The 20,879-nt window shown below is 47.1% G+C and overlaps 1 protein-coding gene across 2 annotated transcripts in view; it reads right to left on the bottom strand.

Moving 5' to 3' along the window:
• Positions 1-554: 554 nt before the first annotated feature.
• LOC141988750 (NACHT, LRR and PYD domains-containing protein 3-like) overlaps positions 555-20,879 on the bottom strand; it is a 48,844-nt gene continuing 28,519 nt past the window's right edge. The window contains exons 8-13 of one of the 2 annotated variants that reach the window (XM_074954685.1): positions 17,808-17,978; positions 16,293-16,463; positions 14,373-14,543; positions 13,818-13,988; positions 11,773-11,868; positions 555-1,273 (exon numbers count right to left, since the gene is read on the bottom strand). In XM_074954685.1, coding sequence (XP_074810786.1) covers position 1,273; positions 11,773-11,868; positions 13,818-13,988; positions 14,373-14,543; positions 16,293-16,463; positions 17,808-17,978 — 781 coding nt within the window. In that variant the 3' untranslated portion in view covers positions 555-1,272. Of the gene's footprint in view, positions 1,274-10,395; positions 11,869-13,817; positions 13,989-14,372; positions 14,544-16,292; positions 16,464-17,807; positions 17,979-20,879 lie in introns of those variants that run through there. The other variant, XM_074954684.1, reaches the window with a different exon arrangement.

Genomic DNA, 20,879 nt, shown 5'->3' with positions numbered 1-20,879 from the left:
CTGTTCGTTCAGGAGATACTGCACACATTACAGACAATTCTAACAGGGCCCCTCCCTTGGATGATTGCCCTGGGGTTGGGTTTGTGCTGTTGAGGGTGCCAGCTGAGTTGTTATGCAGTCATTGTTCAGTGTTTTTGTCTTCACTAGTCACACTTGTTTAGAACACTCTTGCAGCGGGAGCACTTCAGCTTTTTTAATGAGCGGATGACGGGATACTTTGGGTGGGGAATACTGCAGCTATTGTGGGTTTTTTTTTTACTTTATTGTCAACAGTGCAAAGTGCAATTAACAGCTGTTAACACTAAACCTGATATAGCTGATATTGCTAAAGGTTTTGGGTGGGGGGCAGAGCGGGTACTGATCGATGCTATTATTGCCAGCGTGTTCCTTCTGTCTTTGTTATTGTTCTTACGGGTTGATTTTCAACATGCTTAAAAAAGCCCTTAAGACACTGATCAACCCCTTTTGTGTCTTTTAGACATCTGCTCTGTAGAGAAATAATAATGCTTTTTAAAGCTCAATGCCATACACTGTGCTTTCCCCATCCTGCCTGTGTATCTGTGAGACTTAAGCTGTTTCTGAACCACCTGGGGAATACTGAAAATATTTGCACTATGATGCACCAGATTTTTACACACTATTCCCTTATGTGCAGTAGGAAGCTTGAGACCCCTTCAAAAATGAAAAACCATATTCAGTTCATCATTAGGATGGAGGACCAACACATAGTTAAAGCATAACATTTATTAAATATGTGGTAGAAGGTTTAAGGGAAAGATTGTGAAAGCTTGAGAACTGGGGGTGGCCCATGTGAGAGGTTTCCGGGGACAGAACATGGTGGTGTTCCAGGTTTCCTGCAGGCTCAGTGTTCTCCTCCTGATCAGTCGTGGCAGGTGTCACTGTAACAGGATCCTCTGGGTTGGCAGCACCTGGATCGGCAACTGGAGGAAGAGGTGGATCATGGACTAGTTCTGGGGTCTTGACAGCAGATGGACGGCACACACTTTTTATCAATGTTGAATGAGCCTCTCCTCTAGGGAACACTCCCATTCCCTATGGCATGTCTCTGTGTCCATGAAAGGGTTTATAAGTGTCTTCTCCTGCTGAAATGCCCACTCCTGCCGTGCCCTGAGGAACTCGAGTTGCTCCAGGCCTCTCCTCTCCATCCCTACAAGCAGCTCCTCCAGGGTCCATCTCTGTCTATCTCTGCTATCTCTGGGGTGCTGCTCCTGCCCTCCTGGTGGCATGGTTTCACTTTTGGGCACTGAAGGTTCTGCCAATTGAAAGAGAAGGAAAGCATGATACTTTTGGTCTTTGAAACATGCTGAGAAATCCCCCCACATTACATGACTTTGCTGTAGAGGCCAAAATTTTGATACTTTTCAGCACTCCAGGAATGTCATTCTCTCACAATCCTGGGTTCTCAGAAACCTTTTGCAGCCCATGAGGAAGGAGCAGAGGCTAGTCATGGTAAGAAAACTCTACTAGGCTTTTTAACAATTTAAAATGTTCATGGTGTTTCAACAGGGGTGGGAGGAGGTGGGGGTAATTTCTTCCCGGGGCTAAATCACCAGTTTACAATTTCTTCCCTTAAGGCTGGCCAACATTTGGAGAACATAGCAGTTTTCAAAGTACAAAATGGAGAAGAGGTGGCTTTCCAGTCCTGTGGAAGAGATCTGGCAATCTATGCCAGAGAGATGCTTCCGCTAATGGTTAACCCTTCTGCATAGTGCTGAATGGAGGGATTTGGTCATCTATGAAGGTGGACCAAGCAGATTCGCACTGCCGGTGAACCTGAAGGACGAGCTGGAGTTTTTGCTGCAACAGAAATTGGCTGAAATATGCTTACAGGGAGGAAAAGTCAGCGCCCAATACTTTAAGTGCCCTTGATCTTAAAATTGAGAATTCAGCACCAGAACAAGAGGGGATATCAGTGAGGAGAGTGAGGGGGCATCGTAACTTACAAGCCTCAGGTTCTGATTCCTGACACAGCTCGGGGTCTTCCTCAGTTTGTCGTGCCGGGGGGGGGGCTTCTTCAACCTGCTCTTGCAGGTACAGGTATAGAATCACATGCTCCTTGTCCTCCGAGTCTTCTGGGGTGTCCTCCACAGTCCCTGCTGCCTCCTCTCCCTGGCCCTCTTGGAGAATGAAGCCAGCGTGGTGGAACAGGGGATCGTGAGCCCTGGACAGCACCTGGTTAAGCTTCTTGTAGAAGGGGTATGTATGATGAGCCCTCCTGGGGGAACTGCTTAAGTCTTTGTCAGCCTGTAGAGGAGCCTTACGTGCTTTATGCATTCATGGCATGGGGGACGGAATCTGCTGAATGCCTCCTGCTCCATCCTTCCTGAAATTTCCCAATATAGGGAAATGTTCTTGCTGCTCTGGGCAAATTTGTGGAGCACAGTGTACTGCACCCATGCATTGATCAGCACCCGGGTATGCTTGGTCAGCCAAGCGGCTGCTTTCAGAGCGGGATCCATTTTCACCTATAAGGTGTGCAGTGGAAAGTCATTCTCCCTTCTGTGGCCAATCAGTGCCACACGCTACCACCAGTGCTCAGGGGGCAGGGACCTAGACTGGAAACGGTCAGGAAGAAAAGGATCATTGTGGGAATGGGGGTGGAGGACTAATGAATCTCAAGAACTGGTACATTTTCCCCCTGTTCAGACTGAAAACTGGCCCATAGGTCTGGCCCCATGCCACTGTTAAGGCATATGCTTACCCACGCCCCTCAGGCTTGCTAGCTCCCTCGCCCTCTGCTTGCCTTGAGACAGGTGCTGCTGGAGTTTAAGTGTGGACAGTAGGGGGTTATAGCACAAGCCAGAGCATATACATATGTGGAGTCATTAGTGTAGCTGTACCCTAAAGCAGAAGTCAGGGTGAGTTGGGGGGTGACAGTCTCATTCTCTGGCTGTGTTAGAACATCCCCATCACCAGGGTGTCCCGTGTTCTATGCAGTCTGGCAGGGTGAGGGCACCTCTTCCAAAGTGCAGCCAAAGAGCATCTGGTGACACCAGCAGATAGGAGATCCAACCTGCATTTTGCAAAGGGCTCGAATGTCCCAGTCCTGTGAAAGTAAGGGGGAGGGGGCAGGAATAATAGCTAGGAGGCTGTATACCCTCAAGGATTTTACTGAGGGTGGTTTAACCTGTTTCCTTCTCTCCTGTTCAAAGAATAGGGCTAAATAGGCTTTATTAGGCAACTCTTTTGTTATTTTCATTGCTCAATCAGAGCTGAAATCACTTGTGGCAGGATGGTGTTTCCTGCACGGAGCTAAAATCTTAAGAGTCTGGCCAGCAGGGGTGGCTGGCGAGAGCAGCGATGCGGGGGGGCGGGGCAGCAAGCAGGTGGCTGGCCAGCAGAGAGGCATATGAGCGCGTAAGATATCCTTATCCCTGCTTTACCCCCTACCCAGGGTGGGAGTGAATTCTGCAGATGCACCTCTGGACTCTGGGTCTGCACTGTCCAGGGGCAGCAACTGTGAGTGGGGTGTAGAGAGGGGCAGGGCATGTGAAGGGGACTTTTGGTCACTGGACATAAGAACCTGAGAGGAAAAGGACACTGCCCAACCTACTTGGGGTAGGTCTTTTACTTATGGTTTACGTTTATGAACCCTGTTTGCAGTGTTTTCCCAAATTAATGCCAAGTTACTTCCCTCCTTTTAATAAAAGTTTATTTTCTACACTCAGACTCTGTGCTTGCAAGTGGGGAAGTATTGCCTCTCAGAGGTGCCTCGGGGGGATGTGTAAATTTCCCAGGTTACTGGGTGGAGGCTCGAGCCGGTTCTGTGTTGGATCGATGTAAAGGAACCCCTAGATATTCAACCCGGCCCTGGCTGCTGCTGGCTTCCCCTTGGCAGAAGGATTACAGATGTCATACCAGAATCCTATATCAGAGGTGTGGAGGAAAGCAAATGTTGGACCCATCTTTAAAAACAGTGCTAAGGGTGAATGTGGGAATTACAGAACCGAAAGCCTCACAACTGTACCTTGTAACAACACGGTTTGTGCAAAGGAACAGTGTGCCGCACTTGCCTATTGGAATTCTCTGGCATGCCAATAAAAGAGCAGGTAGAGGAGAACCAGCTGAAATATTATTTCAAAATAATAATTTCAAACATTCATTGAAAGTCCCTCCCAAAAGACTATGAAGGAAACTAATTAGTCCTAAGGTGAGACACAATATATTGTCACAGATGAAAAACTGGGTAAGAAACAAAAAGCAGAGTAGAAATAAATCGCCAATCTTTGCCACTGTGAAAGATTCACAGTTTCAGCGGGTTCGAGAGGGTTCTGTGGTCGGAACACAGTTTAGCGTATATATTACAATCTGAAGGAGGGTGAGAATAGCGAGATGCCATTTGCAGAAGAGAGAAACTTGCTGGTGTTAGTCAAGCGTAGGGGGGAAGGCTGGTGAATGGGCAACATGATGGCAGATGAAATTCAGTAGTGACAAGTGCAAAGTAATGCACATGGGAGGGAATAAGTTGAATTACTCGTACAGATCTCTGGGTTCTAAATTAATTGCAGAGCTAGTCAAAAACAGCCAACTTTTTCCTGTGAAACAGTTTATTTCAAAATGTTTTAAAATCTTCTCATTGTCCTGGATTCTGCTGACTATACATTTCTCCTTGTGCCCCTTCACACCCCTTATACATTATCTACAGTTCATAGCTTCTGATTTATATTCATTACTATCAACTTCCCCTTTCTTCCATGTTTTTTATAGCTGCCTTCACTTCCCCTCTAAACCAGGTCCATTTTCGAGAAATGTTTGCAAAGCTCTTTAGTGGGTAAAAATAACGGAGTCATAGAAATGTAGGGCTGGAAGAGATCTTGATGGGTCATCTAGTCCATCTCCATGGTGAGGCAGGACCAAGTAAACCTAAACCCTCCCTGACAGGTGTTTGTCTAACCTATTCTTAGAAACCTCCAGTGATAGGGATTCCACAACCTCCCTTGGCACCTGATTCTAGTATTTAACTATCCCTTGTGCACAGACTGGGGCAGGGGCAATCAGGCTTAGTGATCAGAGCAGTGCTGGTTAGATGCCAGGAACAGCCCTCAGGAGTCTGGACTGGAGTCAGAAGCAAGGGTCAGAGCCAGAATCAGGAATGAAGTAGGGCTGGAGTGGACAGGGGCAAGACAGGAGCAGGACTGGAGCAAGAATCAAGCAAGGCTAAGAGGAGGAAAGGTACAGGAGAGATCACAGCTGCGGGCATGTGCGTTGAGTAGCCAACGATCTGCTGCTGCTGACCTTAAAAGCAGGCCTCTTGGCTCCTTTCAGCCAGTCAGGCAGCCTTACTGCACCCCGGCTCAGCTCATTGATCTGCCTGGAGGCTGGGCTGGCTAGTTCTCAGGCTCAGCTTAAGGAGCTCACTCCTAATCGTACCCAAATCTCTCTAGGGTCCTTCTAAGGGGCCTGGGCCTGGGCCTATTGGGCTGAGCTTGGTGGAAATCCTGCAGTAAAGCTGGTGCATGGACATTCTCTGCTGACTCTCATGACCAGTCAACATGACCATAACCTCCCCAATCTCCTAGGCAATAAAGCCTACCCCGCACTCACTTGGAGGCCAGAATATGCCAGACCCGGTCTTCCTCTTGGAGTGTTACAGGCAGTGGTGGCAGGTTGCACCGACCAGGGAATGGGTTTTCTACATAAGGTGTTAAGATGCACCATGTAATACTGGATGGGTTTTCACTAACTCTGCTAGCTGCAGTTTGAACCTCACCAGGTTGATTTGCTCCAGATTCTTGAATGGCCCTATGTATTGATCGTCCAACTTGGCAGACAGTCCTGTTGATTTGAGGTTTCTGGTTGACAACCAGACCCTCTCCCCCCTGGTAAAGTTAGGTATGGCCTGATGGCCCTGATCAGCAGAGTGCTTTTCATAGGCCTCTTTGGAGGCTTCCAGATGTTCCATGAGCTCCTGCATGGTGCAGATGAGTAGCTCGATCTGCCACTGCATGGACCAGGGAAACTGTTGATAATGCTGGATGGAAACAGGGGCAGAAGCTGAAGTTGGTGTAGAACAGGCTCTGTTGGGTAGAGGCACAGACCAAATTATTATAGGCCATTTCCACAAAAGGCAGCAGGGAGACCCACTTGTCCTGATGATAATTTAGGAAGCAGTGGAGGTATTGCTCCAGAATCTGATTTACCCATTCTGGCTGTCCATTAGTTTGTGGATAGTATACAGATGAGGTAAGAAGTTCTACACCTAGGAGCTCAAAAAATGTGCTCCCGAACCGGATAATAAATTGTGAGTATTAACACAATGCCAGCTGGAAGTCTGCAGAGCTGGAAGCCATGATCTTAAAAAGAGGCGGTCTGTCTCCAGGGTGGATGGGACTATGCGTGAAGATACAAAATGTGCCATCTTGGTCAAAGATCAACGGCCACTAGCACCACCATGCAACTGTGGAAACAAGGCAGATCCGCAGTCAAGTCCAGAGACATGGTGAACCAAGGTTGGCATGGGGTGGGCAGGGACTGGAGGAGGCCAAGTGGCTTCACGCTTGGGTTCTTGGTTCAGGAGCAAAAAGTTGGAAGAGCTAATGTATTTCTTAACAAAGGAGTACGTACCCAGCCACCCGAAGTTCTGAAACCAAGCTCCATGTTTTAGTTTGGCCAACGTGATAAGCGAGCGGTGTATCATGGCAAAGTTTCAGCATTTTGAGTCGAGGCAGAGCATCGGGACATAAATGTGCTCTTCATGATAGAGGATACCAGGCTGCAATTGGAAACATGATGGACTGAATAGCTGCATATTGTCCAAGGCCTGATGGATCTGGGTAGCGAATGTGTCATGAGGAGCAGGGACTGAATGTGGACATTAGGCTCTTGTCCACAGTTCCACTGAGAAAATTGGCTGGCTTAAGGACTGTCAAAAGAGGCTTTGTGTGTGATTCAACATATTCATCCTTGTGGGGCAAGACGTCCATCTTTCCATTTCTAGCACCCGGACAGTAAGTCACAATGAACTCAAATCAGGCAAAGAATAGTGACCAGCAGATCTGATGCTGATTTAAGTTTTGGGGCCATGTGGAGATATTCCACGTTCATTGAATCAGTTAAGTTCCTTCTAAGAGGTGGCACCACTCAGCAAAGGCAGCCTTCATTGCCAGTCGCTCCTTAGCCCAGATATCATAGCTCCTTTCTGCCAGGTTAACTTTTGTGACTAAAAGGCACATGCGTGGCGCTGATTATTAAGGGAATAAATGTGTCTGCACAAAGCAATGGATACCTATAACTGTACATAAAATGAAGTTAAGGGATTCTCATCCCTTTTTATTATTGCCCTTAGGCCTAAGTGCTTAACCAATATTTGGGGCCTTGCTGGGTTGTTTCTATTAGGACAAGAAGTTGATTATAGAATCAGGAATTGATTCGGTGCAATCTTGTTTATTTACAAAGAATGTACACAAAGTTCTGATTCCTGAGCACGGTAGGAACAAACAGGAGGCAGTTTTGCTCAGAAATCCACGCCCTGCCTTTGAAGTGAGTCCTGTGCCCCAAGGACTAGGTCCCTGCATCTCCTACCGGGGCTTCTCTGGGTTTCTGGTCTCTCTCTTGACTTTGTGGTTGCTTTTGCCTCTGACACAACAATCCATGCCTCAGTCCCAGCTTTTGCAATAAGTGTACAGGAAACCCATCTTATTCTCTCTGAGTTAGTTCTCGCTCAGTCTGTCCCTTGTGGTTCAGGGTCTTGAGCAGTGTCGTCCGTTTTGCCTGTCTTACGCCATAATTCCTTCCATTCGCCCTGAAGGAAGGGCGACTAGCACACCTCCCAGTTTCACAGAAGTCTTTGCTTACAGATCAAAGACATGCTTGCTGGCAGGCATTAACGCCTTCCAGCATAACAGTATTCTATTGAAGTTCACCACATTTCCCCAAAGTTCACCGCATTGACATCACGTTTTGTTTACCTATAAACGCTGACTCCGCACCTGGGAACCATAACGATTACATTGAGAAATGGAAACAGCAGATATAAGGAGGTTATGAACTAGCATCATAGGGCTTGTCTACATGGCTATGCAGATTGTGTGGATGGGAGGACTTTGGCTTCCTCGACTACGGAATGCTGTTCTCATAATAAGGTCTGCTTGGAAGAGATGGGCCCATCTGACCAAGAAGGGGAACAGCATCTTCATGCACTGACTCACCAACCCAGGAGGAGGGCTTTAAACTAGGTGCAAAGGGGGCAGATGACAAAAGCCCACAGATAAGCATTAAAAAAACAGATGATCTTATTAGAGGGCTAATGTTGGGGGAAACTACAATAGGGTCATAGGAGCAAGAAGAGGGGAATTAATGGGGGAATCTGTTCAACTTCTTGCATGTGATTTGTCCAAAGGCCTTCACGGGAGGTGCTGCGAGATAGAATACATAAAATTTGCAAACTTCAGAACCCAGGATAAGGCTAAGAAGCCTCACCTTTCAGGTCAAGAAGCCACCTGAGGGAAAATGGGCATTGCAGAACATGTGGGATCCCTCACCTTGGGGAGAAGAAGTCCAGACATCAACAAACCGGCTATGCCAGGCTTTCACCAGTCTCCCTGCACCCAGTAATATCACTCTAGGAGAAGTGCTGTGCCATCAACATCACTGTCAGGCTCCTTAACAGCAGTTCCAGCTTCTAAGTGATGAGAATCCAGACAACTGCGAGCACTGAAGTGTTCACAACCGCTCCCCCCCATCATCTTAAATGTCTTATTTTCCCCTTTTTTTCTATTTTTGTCTTGGTTGTGTTAACTGGGAGATCATAGAATCATAGAATCATAGAATATCAGGGTTGGAAGGGACCCCAGAAGGTCATCTAGTCCAACCCCATGCTCGAAGCAGGACCAAGTCCCAGTTAAATCATCCCAGCCAGGGCTTTGTCAAGCCTGACCTTAAAAACCTCTAAGGAAGGAGATTCTACCACCTCCCTAGGTAACGCATTCCAGTGTTTCACCACCCTCTTAGTGAAAAAGTTTTTCCTAATATCCAATCTAAACCTCCCCCTTTGCAACTTGAGACCATTACTCCTCGTTCTGTCATCTGCTACCATTGAGAACAGTCTAGAGCCATCCTCTTTGGAACCCCCTTTCAGGTAGTTGAAAGCAGCTATCAAATCCCCCCTCATTCTTCTCTTCTGCAGACTAAACAATCCCAGCTCCCTCAGCCTCTCCTCATAAGTCATGTGCTCTAGACCCCTAATCATTTTTGTTGCCCTTCGCTGGACTCTCTCCAATTTATCCACATCCTTCCTGTAGTGTGGGGCCCAAAACTGGACACAGTACTCCAGATGAGGCCTCACCAGTGTCGAATAGAGGGGAATGATCACGTCCCTCGATCTGCTCGCTATGCCCCTACTTATACATCCCAAAATGCCATTGGCCTTCTTGGCAACAAGGGCACACTGCTGACTCATATCCAGCTTCTCGTCCACTGTCACCCCTAGGTCCTTTTCCGCAGAACTGCTGCCTAGCCATTTGGTCCCTAGTCTGTAGCGGTGCATTGGATTCTTCCATCCTAAGTGCAGGACCCTGCACTTATCCTTATTGAACCTCATCAGATTTCTTTTGGCCCAATCCTCCAATTTGTCTAGGTCCTTCTGTATCCTATCCCTCCCCTCCAGCGTATCTACCACTCCTCCCAGTTTAGTATCATCCGCAAATTTGCTGAGAGTGCAATCCACACCATCCTCCAGGTCATTTATGAAGATATTGAACAAAACCGGCCCCAGGACCGACCCCTGGGGCACTCCACTTGACACCGGCTGCCAACTAGACATGGAGCCATTGATCACTACCCGTTGAGCCCGACAATCTAGCCAGCTTTCTACCCACCTTATAGTGCATTCATCCAGCCCATACTTCCTTAACTTGCTGACAAGAATACTGTGGGAGACCGTGTCAAAAGCTTTGCTAAAGTCAAGAAACAATACATCCACTGCTTTCCCTTCATCCACAGAACCAGTAATCTCATCATAAAAGGCGATTAGATTAGTCAGGCATGACCTTCCCTTGGTGAATCCATGCTGACTGTTCCTGATCACTTTCCTCTCATGTAAGTGCTTCAGGATTGATTCTTTGAGGACCTGCTCCATGATTTTTCCAGGGACTGAGGTGAGGCTGACTGGCCTGTAGTTCCCAGGATCCTCCTTCTTCCCTTTTTTAAAGATTGGCACTACATTAGCCTTTTTCCAGTCATCCGGGACTTCCCCCGTTCGCCACGAGTTTTCAAAGATAATGGCCAAGGGCTCTGCAATCACAGCCGCCAATTCCTTCAGCACTCTCGGATGCAACTCGTCCGGCCCCATGGACTTGTGCACGTCCAGCTTTTCTAAATAGTCCCTAACCACCTCTATCTCCACAGAGGGCTGGCCATCTCTTCCCCATTTTGTGATGCCCAGCGCAGCAGTCTGGGAGCTGACCTTGTTATTGAAAACTGAGGCAAAAAAAGCATTGAGTACATTAGCTTTTTCCACATCCTCTGTCACTAGGTTGCCTCCCTCATTCAGTAAGGGGCCCACACTTTCCTTGGCTTTCTTCTTGTTGCCAACATACCTGAAGAAACCCTTCTTGTTACTCTTGACATCTCTTGCTAGCTGCAGCTCCAGGTGCGATTTGGCCCTCCTGATATCTTTCCTACATGCCCGAGCAATATTTTTATACTCTTCCCTGGTCATATGTCCAACCTTCCACTCCTAGCCCTTTTTTATTCTCTAATCTGATGGTGTGAAAGCGTGGTTTTGTACATGCATGCAGCATGTGCGTATGAGCACCCGTTGAATCCACATCAGGAAGACGCCTTAAAGAAAGTTTCCCAGATATAAGTAGCCCTAAAACAGTCTCAAAGACATTTGCTGAAGTATGTTCTGTGCTGTGTGTGTTTAAGGCCTGAGAAACAAAGCTGTCCGCTGTAAATTGCTAAATAAGAGATGTCAAACTTCTGCTTATCAGAGTGTGTTTTTTTTAAAGCCTGAACTGTAACAGCTCTGGGTGTGGTGAGGAAAGTTTTCACCACCACACACTGAAATGTCAGGAGGAAGCTTTTGTAATCGGCTCTGAGCTTGTGGTTCAGACATTAAATAATAAATGCCTACAGTATTAAGATTTAATTGATTGAGTAAAATTCTTTAGTTGGGATTCATACCTAAAACAGTCACCTTCTTAGATCCCTTCTTAGGATTAATACAACAAATAATCAGTTCTTATTAATCTGATGAGGTAACTAATTCGGTGACATAATTTTGATCCAACATTGAGACTAATTTAATTGGGGTTTGATTTTGGTTGGGTAGTTGCATTGCGCTAAGCGTCATTTAGTTTCGTGGTACGATTAGTAGCTTCGCTTTGGTGATACAGTTTGTTGGTGTAATAGTTTAAATACAATTTATAAAACTGATACCAAACAACATTTCTTTCAATAAGCAACATGGGTCTACAGCCTTGAGGATGTGCGCAGATATAATTGGGTGAACCTAAAAGCCTAACCAGCTCCACATAATAAGTCTTTGGGTCTCATAACCCTGACAGTCTCTACCACCCCTGCGCCTATGGAGGCTGAATGTGTAAATTCAACAAGCTCACAGAATGGGAGCATATTTTTCCCCATATTGTGAGGTTCTCACTCTTTACACCAGTCAGGAGAAAATATATCCAGAGTCCTTGGTGATGGCAGAGATGCCTTAAAAGAGGCAGGTCCCATCCCTAGCTGTTGTCCCAGCTAGCAGGACGAGAGCCAGGCCAGAGCGGTGTTGGTGCAATGGCTCCTGCTCACCAATTCTTCCATATACGTATGACCATATCAGGTTTTCTCTTTTTCACAGCATCTAGCTCTCTCTCTGTTTCTTCATTTACATTGACACTGCTCAAACTGTGGGGGAAAACAAGTCAAGAAAAAGTGTTAGATATAATAGCCTGAGAACATAGTCCCTTTGAAGCACAGTTAGCCGCACTCCATTGGTTTCAGTGAAATCATCTCTGGAATGGACACAAAAGACTATTGCAATGAATGTTCAGACATAACTATCTGGGCCCTTCTTCTGTCCCCATCCCAGACATTTTTGGTCCACCCCATCTGCACTGGATTCCCTCTGGAGTCTGACCATGCCTGTCCTTTCCTACTGAAGAGGTTGCTGTTGAGTGACATGTGGACCTCTCAGCCCACTTAGAGGAAGGGAGATGCCAGCATGTGAAATTTATAGCAAGCAAGAAAACAGACTTCAGCGAACTTATTTGTTTGTGAATTGTTATTAATATATAAAGTTATTGTTTTAAATCTAAATCATCATGTGTTTTGGTTGTAACATTCCAGAACCAAAGGCTGTGTGGGGGAAATCGAGGACTGTGTAGAAAACTGGACGCTGTTTAAATGTATTTGCTATCTCAATGCGCCACAGAACTTACTTCCATTTTTTTAATTCCCATCAGTCTTTTATCTTCCTTTATTTCTGGTCCTTTTAGTTCTCTCTCTTTTATAGATTTGCCTTTCCCCCTTCAGGTCAGTGGTATAGAAATTTCAAAACATTCTCTTGTAGCTGTTGATTTAAAACTCCTGGCTGGCTGGCTGTGCTGGATTTAACTGAAACCCTGGTAGTTTTTATGAACTAAGAAGATCTTTAAAATGGTTTAAAACTGCCTGACATTGTTCTGGAGGAAAAGGCAGATGTCAGTTGCCTAAGGAGCCAGCTGGACCTTCCAATCCTACCAATATCTGTATGATCTGCTGACCGGAGAGACAACCAAGATGAGGAGGAGAGGAGTGAAGGAATGGGGTTGCCATCATAGACAGAAAAAGAAATTAAACAGAAACAATGAGGTGTTCACTTTGTATCCTTTCCCTTTTTTCCTTTTTCTTTTTCTGTTTGTCTGTTTGGCTTTGTCCCAGAATTATTTGTTGAAATGGTGGTAAATTATCCTTTGAATGGAGGGCTATTTTAATTCAATTGTGAAACACCCCAGACTTCTATTCTTAGTCCTGCTTCCTGAGTAAAATAACTGAGATTCTAACATAAAACTACGCTTTTGAGTGCTCAAACAGCCACTTTATTATCCCACATTTAAGCTAGTTGACCTGCATGAATAATACATTTTTCAGGTTGGTGGCTGAACTGAGGGAGGGGGAGGAGGTCCATTTTGAACCAAAACCGAACTTTTCCTTTTTTTTCTTGAAAGGAATCAAACAAACATTTTTTTTTTTTGGTGCCAAATGAAAATTTATTTGATCTGAAAAAAAATGCGGGTCTTTATCTTTTTTTTTTCTTTTGTTTAGTTTCTTTTTAAGTGTTTTTTTACCCTCAAAAAACCAATTAATCAAATTAGCTAAATTTCTAAATAAAAGATTGTTTCAAAGTGACAAGTCAAATCTTTTGTTTACAAAAAATCAGCTTTTTATTCTTCCAAAACTATTCACCAAATGCAACCTCCATTTGCAAATATTTTCATCCTGAAATTGCATTTTTCTGCAAATTTACTATTTGAGTAAAAAAATTCTCCCAGCTCTACTATTATCACAGCAGAGGATCTCTCTTCCTTTCTCTGTGGGAGGAGACTAGGTGCCAGTTCTTGGGTGCATGGAAAATAACAATGTGACCCCAGGAGAAAGAGCTTAAATCACACCACTATGTGCCAGATTTTCCAAGGAACTCAGCACCCACAATTGGGGCTGGATGTTCAAGGGGACTGAAGTCCCATTTACCCAGGGTGCTGAGCTCTTCTGAAAATCTGACCATAAAAGTCACATGCTACTGCATGCTGAGCACTTTAGAAATCCTGGCCCCATGTGAAAGGAACACCCGCGAAAGGAGCCCACTTGTAACTTACCCCAGTTTCTGCAGTTTGCAGTTTGGGTGTTTCAGTCCTTCACACAACTGTTTCACACCTGAGTTGTCCATTGTTTTCTCTCCCAGGATCAGCTCTGTCAGCGTCTGGTTGGTGCTGAGAGCAGAGGCAAGATCCCCACAACAAGCAGCTGTGAAATGGCAACCACTCAGTCTGCAGGAGCCAGAGATATACAAAGATTTGTGACTGCTTATTTTTGCCCCATTCACTGCCATCAGCAGTCTTGATTCTAGACATGTACAGATAAACCATAGTGCTCTGAGAGGAGGCTTGGGGATTATTCATAAATTCAGAAGGTTCTCCACTTGTGAGGTAACTCCCTTCTCTTCATGTGTCAGTATAATAATCCCTGCATCTATAAGTCTCACTCCATGCATCTGAAGAAGTGGTTTTTTTACCCACAAAAGCATATGCCCAAATAAATCTGTTAGTCTTTAAGGTACCACCGGACTCCTTGTTGTTTTTGATAAATAGCGTGTAACTCACAACACCACCGTGTTAACAGGCACAGACTAAAGGGAACCAGCTGGTACTTACTGCAGTTTCTGTAATTTGCAGTTTGTATGTTTTAATCCTTCACACAGCAGCTGCACTCCTGAATCTCCTAGGTTGTTCCACTTTACGCCGAGCTCTGTCAGGGTCTGGCTGGTGCTGAGAACAGAGGACAGATCCCCGCAGCAAGCAACTGTGAGATCACAATACCCCAGTCTGTAGGATATGAAGATATACAGAGAGCAAAATGATGACTTGTTTATGCCCCATCCTCTGCATTTCCCCTCCTTGATACTTATATGTAACTCTAAAGTGATTCTTAATTTAGAAGCAATACAGAAATCACTTCATTTTGATTCAGATTACAAAAACACCCCCTATAGGAGGCTCTAGACCAGGGGTGAGCAAACTACGGCCCACGGGCCATTTTAAGCCGGCCCTCAAGCTCCCACTGGGGAGTGGGGTCTGGGGTTGTCCTGCTCCGGTGCTCTGGGGAAAAGAGTCGGGGGCTGCTCCATGCTGCTCCCGGAAGCCGCGGCATGGCCCCGCTCTGGCTGCTGCGCACTCCAATGGCCCCCTCTGGCGCTCCCATGGGAGCTGTAGGGGTGGTACCTTCTGCACCCCAACCCCAATTTTGAGAGCATTCACGGCTTGCCAGACAATTTCTATTCTCAAATGTGGCCCTTGGGCCAAAAAGTTTGCCCACCCCTGCTCTAGACCTCTAACACACAATTAGTGCTACAACCAAAACCCCAGTAGCATTAAATTAATTATTCTAATAGGAACTCATCCATACAGCTACAGAAAGCACCTTCCCACTCCTCAACCCTCTCTAAAACCCCGATCAAACAGAAGCTCTTTGCAGCATGCCCAGAAGGTCCCTAAATGTGGGGTATTTTGGACTGGAGGGAAGGGCAAGTCCCAGAGCCCTCACAGAGGCCAGCCATTCCTTCTCTTTTATAACAAACGGGGGCTCAGCTCAGGCTCCCATGCTGACTGCAGTTGGGGCAGTCTGGTCTAGTGACAGACACAATCCCTCAGGTAGGCCAGTCCCAGATCATTTAGGGCTTTACAGATCAGAATCAGCCTCTTAAACTCCACCCAGAGACCAATGGGCAGCCTGTGCAGATCCTGGAGCCATGTGCTCCCAGCAGGATGCCATGCTCAGTAAGTGACCTAGTGCTGTCTACACTGGGGCTTAGGTCGGTTTAACTAAGTCTCTCGGGGTGTGTGTGAATTTTTCACACCCCTGCATGACATAGCTGAGTCGATCTAACTTTCTAGTGACGACCAAACCTTAGCGAGTAAAATAAACAGAGGATCTACAGAAAATATCTATGGGGCATGAAGAGGCTCTGTGTGACCCAACTTCTATCTAGTAAAATACGACAAATCTACAGTGCAGTGAGGTCTCTCAGCTGTACGTGGGAGGAGAGTAGGTGTTTTTGGGAGGTCATTAGACGAACCAGTTGGGATTTTTTCAGTGGAATAGTTTTTCCATCAGAAAATGCAGATTGGTCACAAACTTTTTATGGGCATGTCTCAGTGTTGATGAAAGTTCTGTCGGGAAGGTCTTTCCGAGCCAGGCTGGACTTTCTGGGCAAAACTACAGCGAGAGCAAGGCTAGAATAGCCAGTAGCTCCGTGGTTGGGGCATTCATCTGGCTTGTGGGAGGCCCAGCTTCGTCTCTTCACAAATCAGGCAGAGCAGTGGCTTTGCCCCTGTGCCCCCCACACCTCAGTGAGAGCCCTAACCAGTGGGGGATTGGCTAGTCTAGCTCCTCTCTCTCTCTAAGAAGGTGTTTTTTTCATCACAATGCAGAACAGGGGGAAATATTGAGTTTTCACAGGATGGAAAACAGTCTCCCACCGCTGTCAGGCATACGGATGTCCCGGAAGAAAAAGCTCAGGTCACTGTAGTACAATGTTAATTAGCACAGACTGCAGGAAACCATCTGTTACTTACATTAATTTCTGCAGTTTGCAGTCTGGATGTTTCAGTCCCTCACACAGCAGCTGCGCGCCTGAATCTCCCAGTTTGTTATCCGCCAGTTCCAGCACTGTCAGGCTCTGGCTGGTGCTGAGAATAGTGGAGAGATCCCCACAGCAAGCGGCTGTGAGGCTGCAACTCCCCAGCCTACAAGAGACAAACACACAGAGAGGGACCTGATCACTTGTGTCCTCCCTGTTGGGTGAGGTTCCCTCGCTGAGGTCGGTGTCTGTCTGGAGAAGGTTTCATTTCCATTCTGGAGGGAGGGAAGGATGGCTCTTGCCACATGTGCCACTAGCCAAAGACTTGGGGGCTAGGGACATCCCAGACCCTCAGTGACTGAGGGGTTAATTCTGGCGTCCTTCCATCTGTCCTTGCACAGGTGCTCAGGGAAAGGGCTATCAAAACAGCTGCTGGGCGCAGAACGGCTGTGGGTTGAGATGGCCGCAAATCCAGGCTGAGCGAGCCTCAGGCTGGGGTGGTTTATGGTTTGATGTGTTTAAGTGGTTTTCTTTGCTGACTGAGATTTGTTTCTGCTGAAATATCCTTCCTGATTACCAGTCTTGCTGCCGCACAGTGCTAGGACCATGGTACCACCCTGGACACCTGCTGCTCATGCTGCCTCTTCCCGACTCTCAGTAAGACATTTGCTGTTGTAGCTGAGTCTTCAGAGCTTTACTGGCCCTGCAAGTTTGGCCTGAAACTACCTCTGGGAGGATATATCACATGGGGTCCCGAAGGGGTCTGTCCTGGGTCCAGTACTGTTCAATATTGAAAAAAAGGCTAATATCAGTGTAGGGTGTATTAGCAGGAGAGTCGTAAGTAAGGTGATTGTCCCACTTTACTCATCACCGGTGAGGCCTCAGCAGGAGTACTGTGTCCAGTTTGGGGCATCACAGTTCAAGAAAGAAGTTGACAAATTAGAGAGTCCAGATGAGAGCCACAAAAGTGAAAAAAGGTTTAGAAAACAAGCTCCACAAGAAAAGGTTGAAAGAATTGGGCATGTTTAGTCTACAGAAGAGAAGGCTGAGGGGCAACATGATAACAGTCTTCAATATGTGAAAGGTTGTTATAAAGAGAATGGTGATCCATTGTTCTCCATGTCCACCAAGGGTAGGACAAGAAGTAATCAGCTTAATCAGCAGCAAGGGAGATTTAGGTTGGATATTAGGAAACACTTTCTAACTATAAGGATAGTAAAGCCCTGGAACAAGTTACCTAGGGAGACTGTGGAATCCACGTCCTTGGAGGTTTTTAAGAACAGGTGAGACAAACACCTGTCAGGGATGAGTTAAGTTTACTTAATTCTGCCTCTGCACTGAGGGATGAACTCGATGACCTCTTGAGGTCCCTTCCAACCTCACATTTCTATGGAGTGGAAGGTGCAGGGCCTGGGGCTGGTGGGAGTGCAAGCATTACAGTTCTGTAAACACAGCAGCCAGAGCTACCATGCTAGCAGGTACAGACTGGAGGAGACCAGCCGATACTTACAGTATTTTCTGCAGTTTGCAGTTGGGATGTCTCAGTCCTTCACACAGCAGCTGCAGTCCTGAATCTCCCAGCTTCGTCCCCCAAAGGTTCAGTTCTGCCAGGGCCTGGCTGGTGCCGAGAGCAGAGGAGAGAAACCCACAACATGCAGCTGAGAGTCTGCACTGCTCCATCCTGCATGAAATGAAGAGAGAATGGAAAACTACTCATTTCTGACCCGTGCACTGTGTTCCCCTCACAGATGTCCGTTTGAGTCTAGAAAGATCTATTATTCTTGGAGTGCAGGGAGAGACGACAGCGCTGTGGGAAGAGGCCGGGGGGAATAAAAACACGAAAGGTCATTAGTATAGATTTCTTCCATGCACATCTGTCAGGCAGGGTTTAGCTCTCATTTATGTTTGTGTAACTCTGGAGCAAATCCATTGCAGTCAATAAAGGCAGGCTTGCAAATACAGAGCAGCTGAGAGCACAGTCTGGCCCGTTATGTTGGTTACCCAGCACTCCACAAGTGACTGTTCAGTTGAAGTGAGGGGAGGGGGCGGGTTGTGAGGATAATTTTAGTGGGTTGGGAGGTGTAAGGTCATGGCTGGAAAATAGTTCAAACGTTTTCATTGCTAGCACTCTGGATCCCTTCTAGTTTAAGCAGATGGAGCCAGAATAAACTCTCCAGCCCCGAAACGTTCCCCAGGGCCACGAATATTCATTACCTGCCCCTTGTAAGAAGAGACACCCTTAATCCCAGAAGACAAACTGCCTGATCATTCTCACCCCCCACATTGGTGAGGATACAGTACCTTCCCCCCGTTACAGCCTCTCTCTAGCACAATGGGAATCCTCAAACCTCTCAGCCCTCACCCTGCCAGTGAGTGACAGACGCAATAGAAATGTGTGACAATGACTGGAATGCGGAACACCGGGGTCTTGCTTTACATGGCACCGTGACTGAGCAGATTAACGATTTTTAACTAACCGTCTGCTTTTAAGGCTGTTTCTTCCCTGTGTGAATTAAATAAACTAGTTGTTTATGAAGAAAACTAGAAAAAAAACAAGAACTCAGTCCAGTGGCACCCAAAGGACCCTTGCACGGGGCGGCAGCCAGGTTTGGATCAGAGACTTTCAAGTACACAGAACAGATTGCTGCCACCTGAGATGAAATAGTAACTATTTATCCTATGCATGGACCAGCCTGCAGAGAGGGGGTTTCCAGTGGGTCACACAGCTATTGACCATACAGCAGTAGAAGGCTGGATGCTATTTGACGTTCAGATAGCAGGCAGCTCCCTGTGGTGATGTGCCGTGTTGCTGTCAGTGGATATGTGCTGAGTGGGACACTGGGGTATAATGAACAGGTGTCCCAGAAGTTGTCATTTCCTTGCTTTTAAGGATTTGTGTTGAGTGGGTGTCCCACTCACCCAGCCATAATCCTTTCTAAATAAAGATTTAGTTTATGGAGTATCCCAGTTTAATACCACAAATATAGGAAGGTTGGGGGGGGAGGGGCGAGGAAAGGGGGAGCAGGGATATTTGAAGTGGGGTTAATGGTGTGTATGGGGTTCCAGCAGGTCCATTTCCACCCTGTCTAACTCCCGCACAAAGGGGCCTGTGTTTTTGGTTCCTACCTGTCAACTGCTGCCTCTGCTCTGCCTGCCAAGACGTGGCTCCTTGGAGCTCTGAAGCTTTGACAGAGGCTCTTCTGCTCCCAGTCATCCCTCAGTGTAAGCCCCCAAACTGCCACAGCAAACTCCTTCTCCGAGCAGCTCTGCCCTGTGTGGAGGGAGCTGGGCCGCACACCCTTTGATTTTGGCAGCAGCACCCTTGCTTCTCCTGCTTCTCCTTCCTCCCTCCCCACAGGCCGTCTGGACCTGGATGAGAAATTGCCTAAAAATGGAAATCCCTTCCCACAAAAAAATTTCCATTTTTGAAAATGTTCTGCACCAAATTGGGACAAAAATTCAAATTATTTTGTGGGAAAGAACTTCCAGAAAAATTCCTATTTTGGGAGAACCAAAATGATTCCCTAGCTGCCCGCCTGGCTCCAGGGCTGCCTGGCTTCCCAGACGTCTGGAGAGGAGACTAGCTAGGGACCTGGGCAGACCAGGAGAGCTGGCTGTTGATCCGAGAACCCGGGAAACCTAGGGTCCTGCAGCCTCTCCAAGCAGAGAGGCTGGAGCTGACTTCTCCATACTTTTTGCCACTGTTGTTGGGTTCGTGTGTCTGCCAGGTCACGCACTGTGCCTAGTGCGACAACAGCTGGGAGATGTACCTGGCGGCAGTTCTGGGAGGGGGTCACCTATTCTAGAACCCTCTTGACCAAGGCAACATTAAAACCTGAAAGCAGGTCAGTTCGGCTCTTGGCAAGGAAGCTGTCAACTTTTGCAAGCTCCCTACATCCCAGGAGAAGAAGAAAAGCTGCCTTTACATCCAGGGCAAACACCACAAGTTCTCAGCTACTGTCCTGTAGCTGTCACCTCTGTCTGGGCAGCGACCACGTCCCTCTTCCTCCTGACCAGGGGTTTAGGCTTTCTCCTTTTCCAAGGCAGACGCTCACTGTCCTGCCATGACAGCATCAAAGCAGCTGAGTGCAGATACCCCAGGCCAGTGAGTGACACAAGCTGCCTCTGTTTGAGACAGTTGTCAATCAGAGTGGGGTGGGTGGTGAGGTAGGAGTGATCTGTCACTAACACAGTCTCCAGAGATCCCTTCTCTGCAGCACATTAGATCCAAAGCTGGTGGGGGGTGGGCACTGCACCAGGTTCACAAGGCCATTATTTCACCTTGTTCCCCGCTCCCTACATGAGTATTTCCCCATGAGTTGTCTAGTCTACTGTGACGATGTCCCAAGTCATGGAGCCTCCACCCCTTCCAGGTGGAGACTATTCCATGGGCCAGTAGATCTGACAGAGCAACACAGCCGTGAAGCAGACTCACCCTTCAGCTGTGTATCTTCCCTGCCCCCCCCCATCACTATCAGTGAGTTACTGAGTCGTTCCTCACTCTCCTCTGTGAGGGAGAGTCGAGGCAGTTGCCACCAGGGAGAGGAGCCACCATCACTCTCTGCAGGGCTGTGGGGGAGGA

This window comes from Natator depressus, chromosome 6 (assembly GCF_965152275.1).
Source record: "Natator depressus isolate rNatDep1 chromosome 6, rNatDep2.hap1, whole genome shotgun sequence".
NCBI classification, from domain to species: Eukaryota; Metazoa; Chordata; order Testudines; family Cheloniidae; genus Natator; species Natator depressus.
Note: the sequence above shows the minus strand (reverse complement) of the source record. Positions and strands in the feature narration are given on the sequence as shown.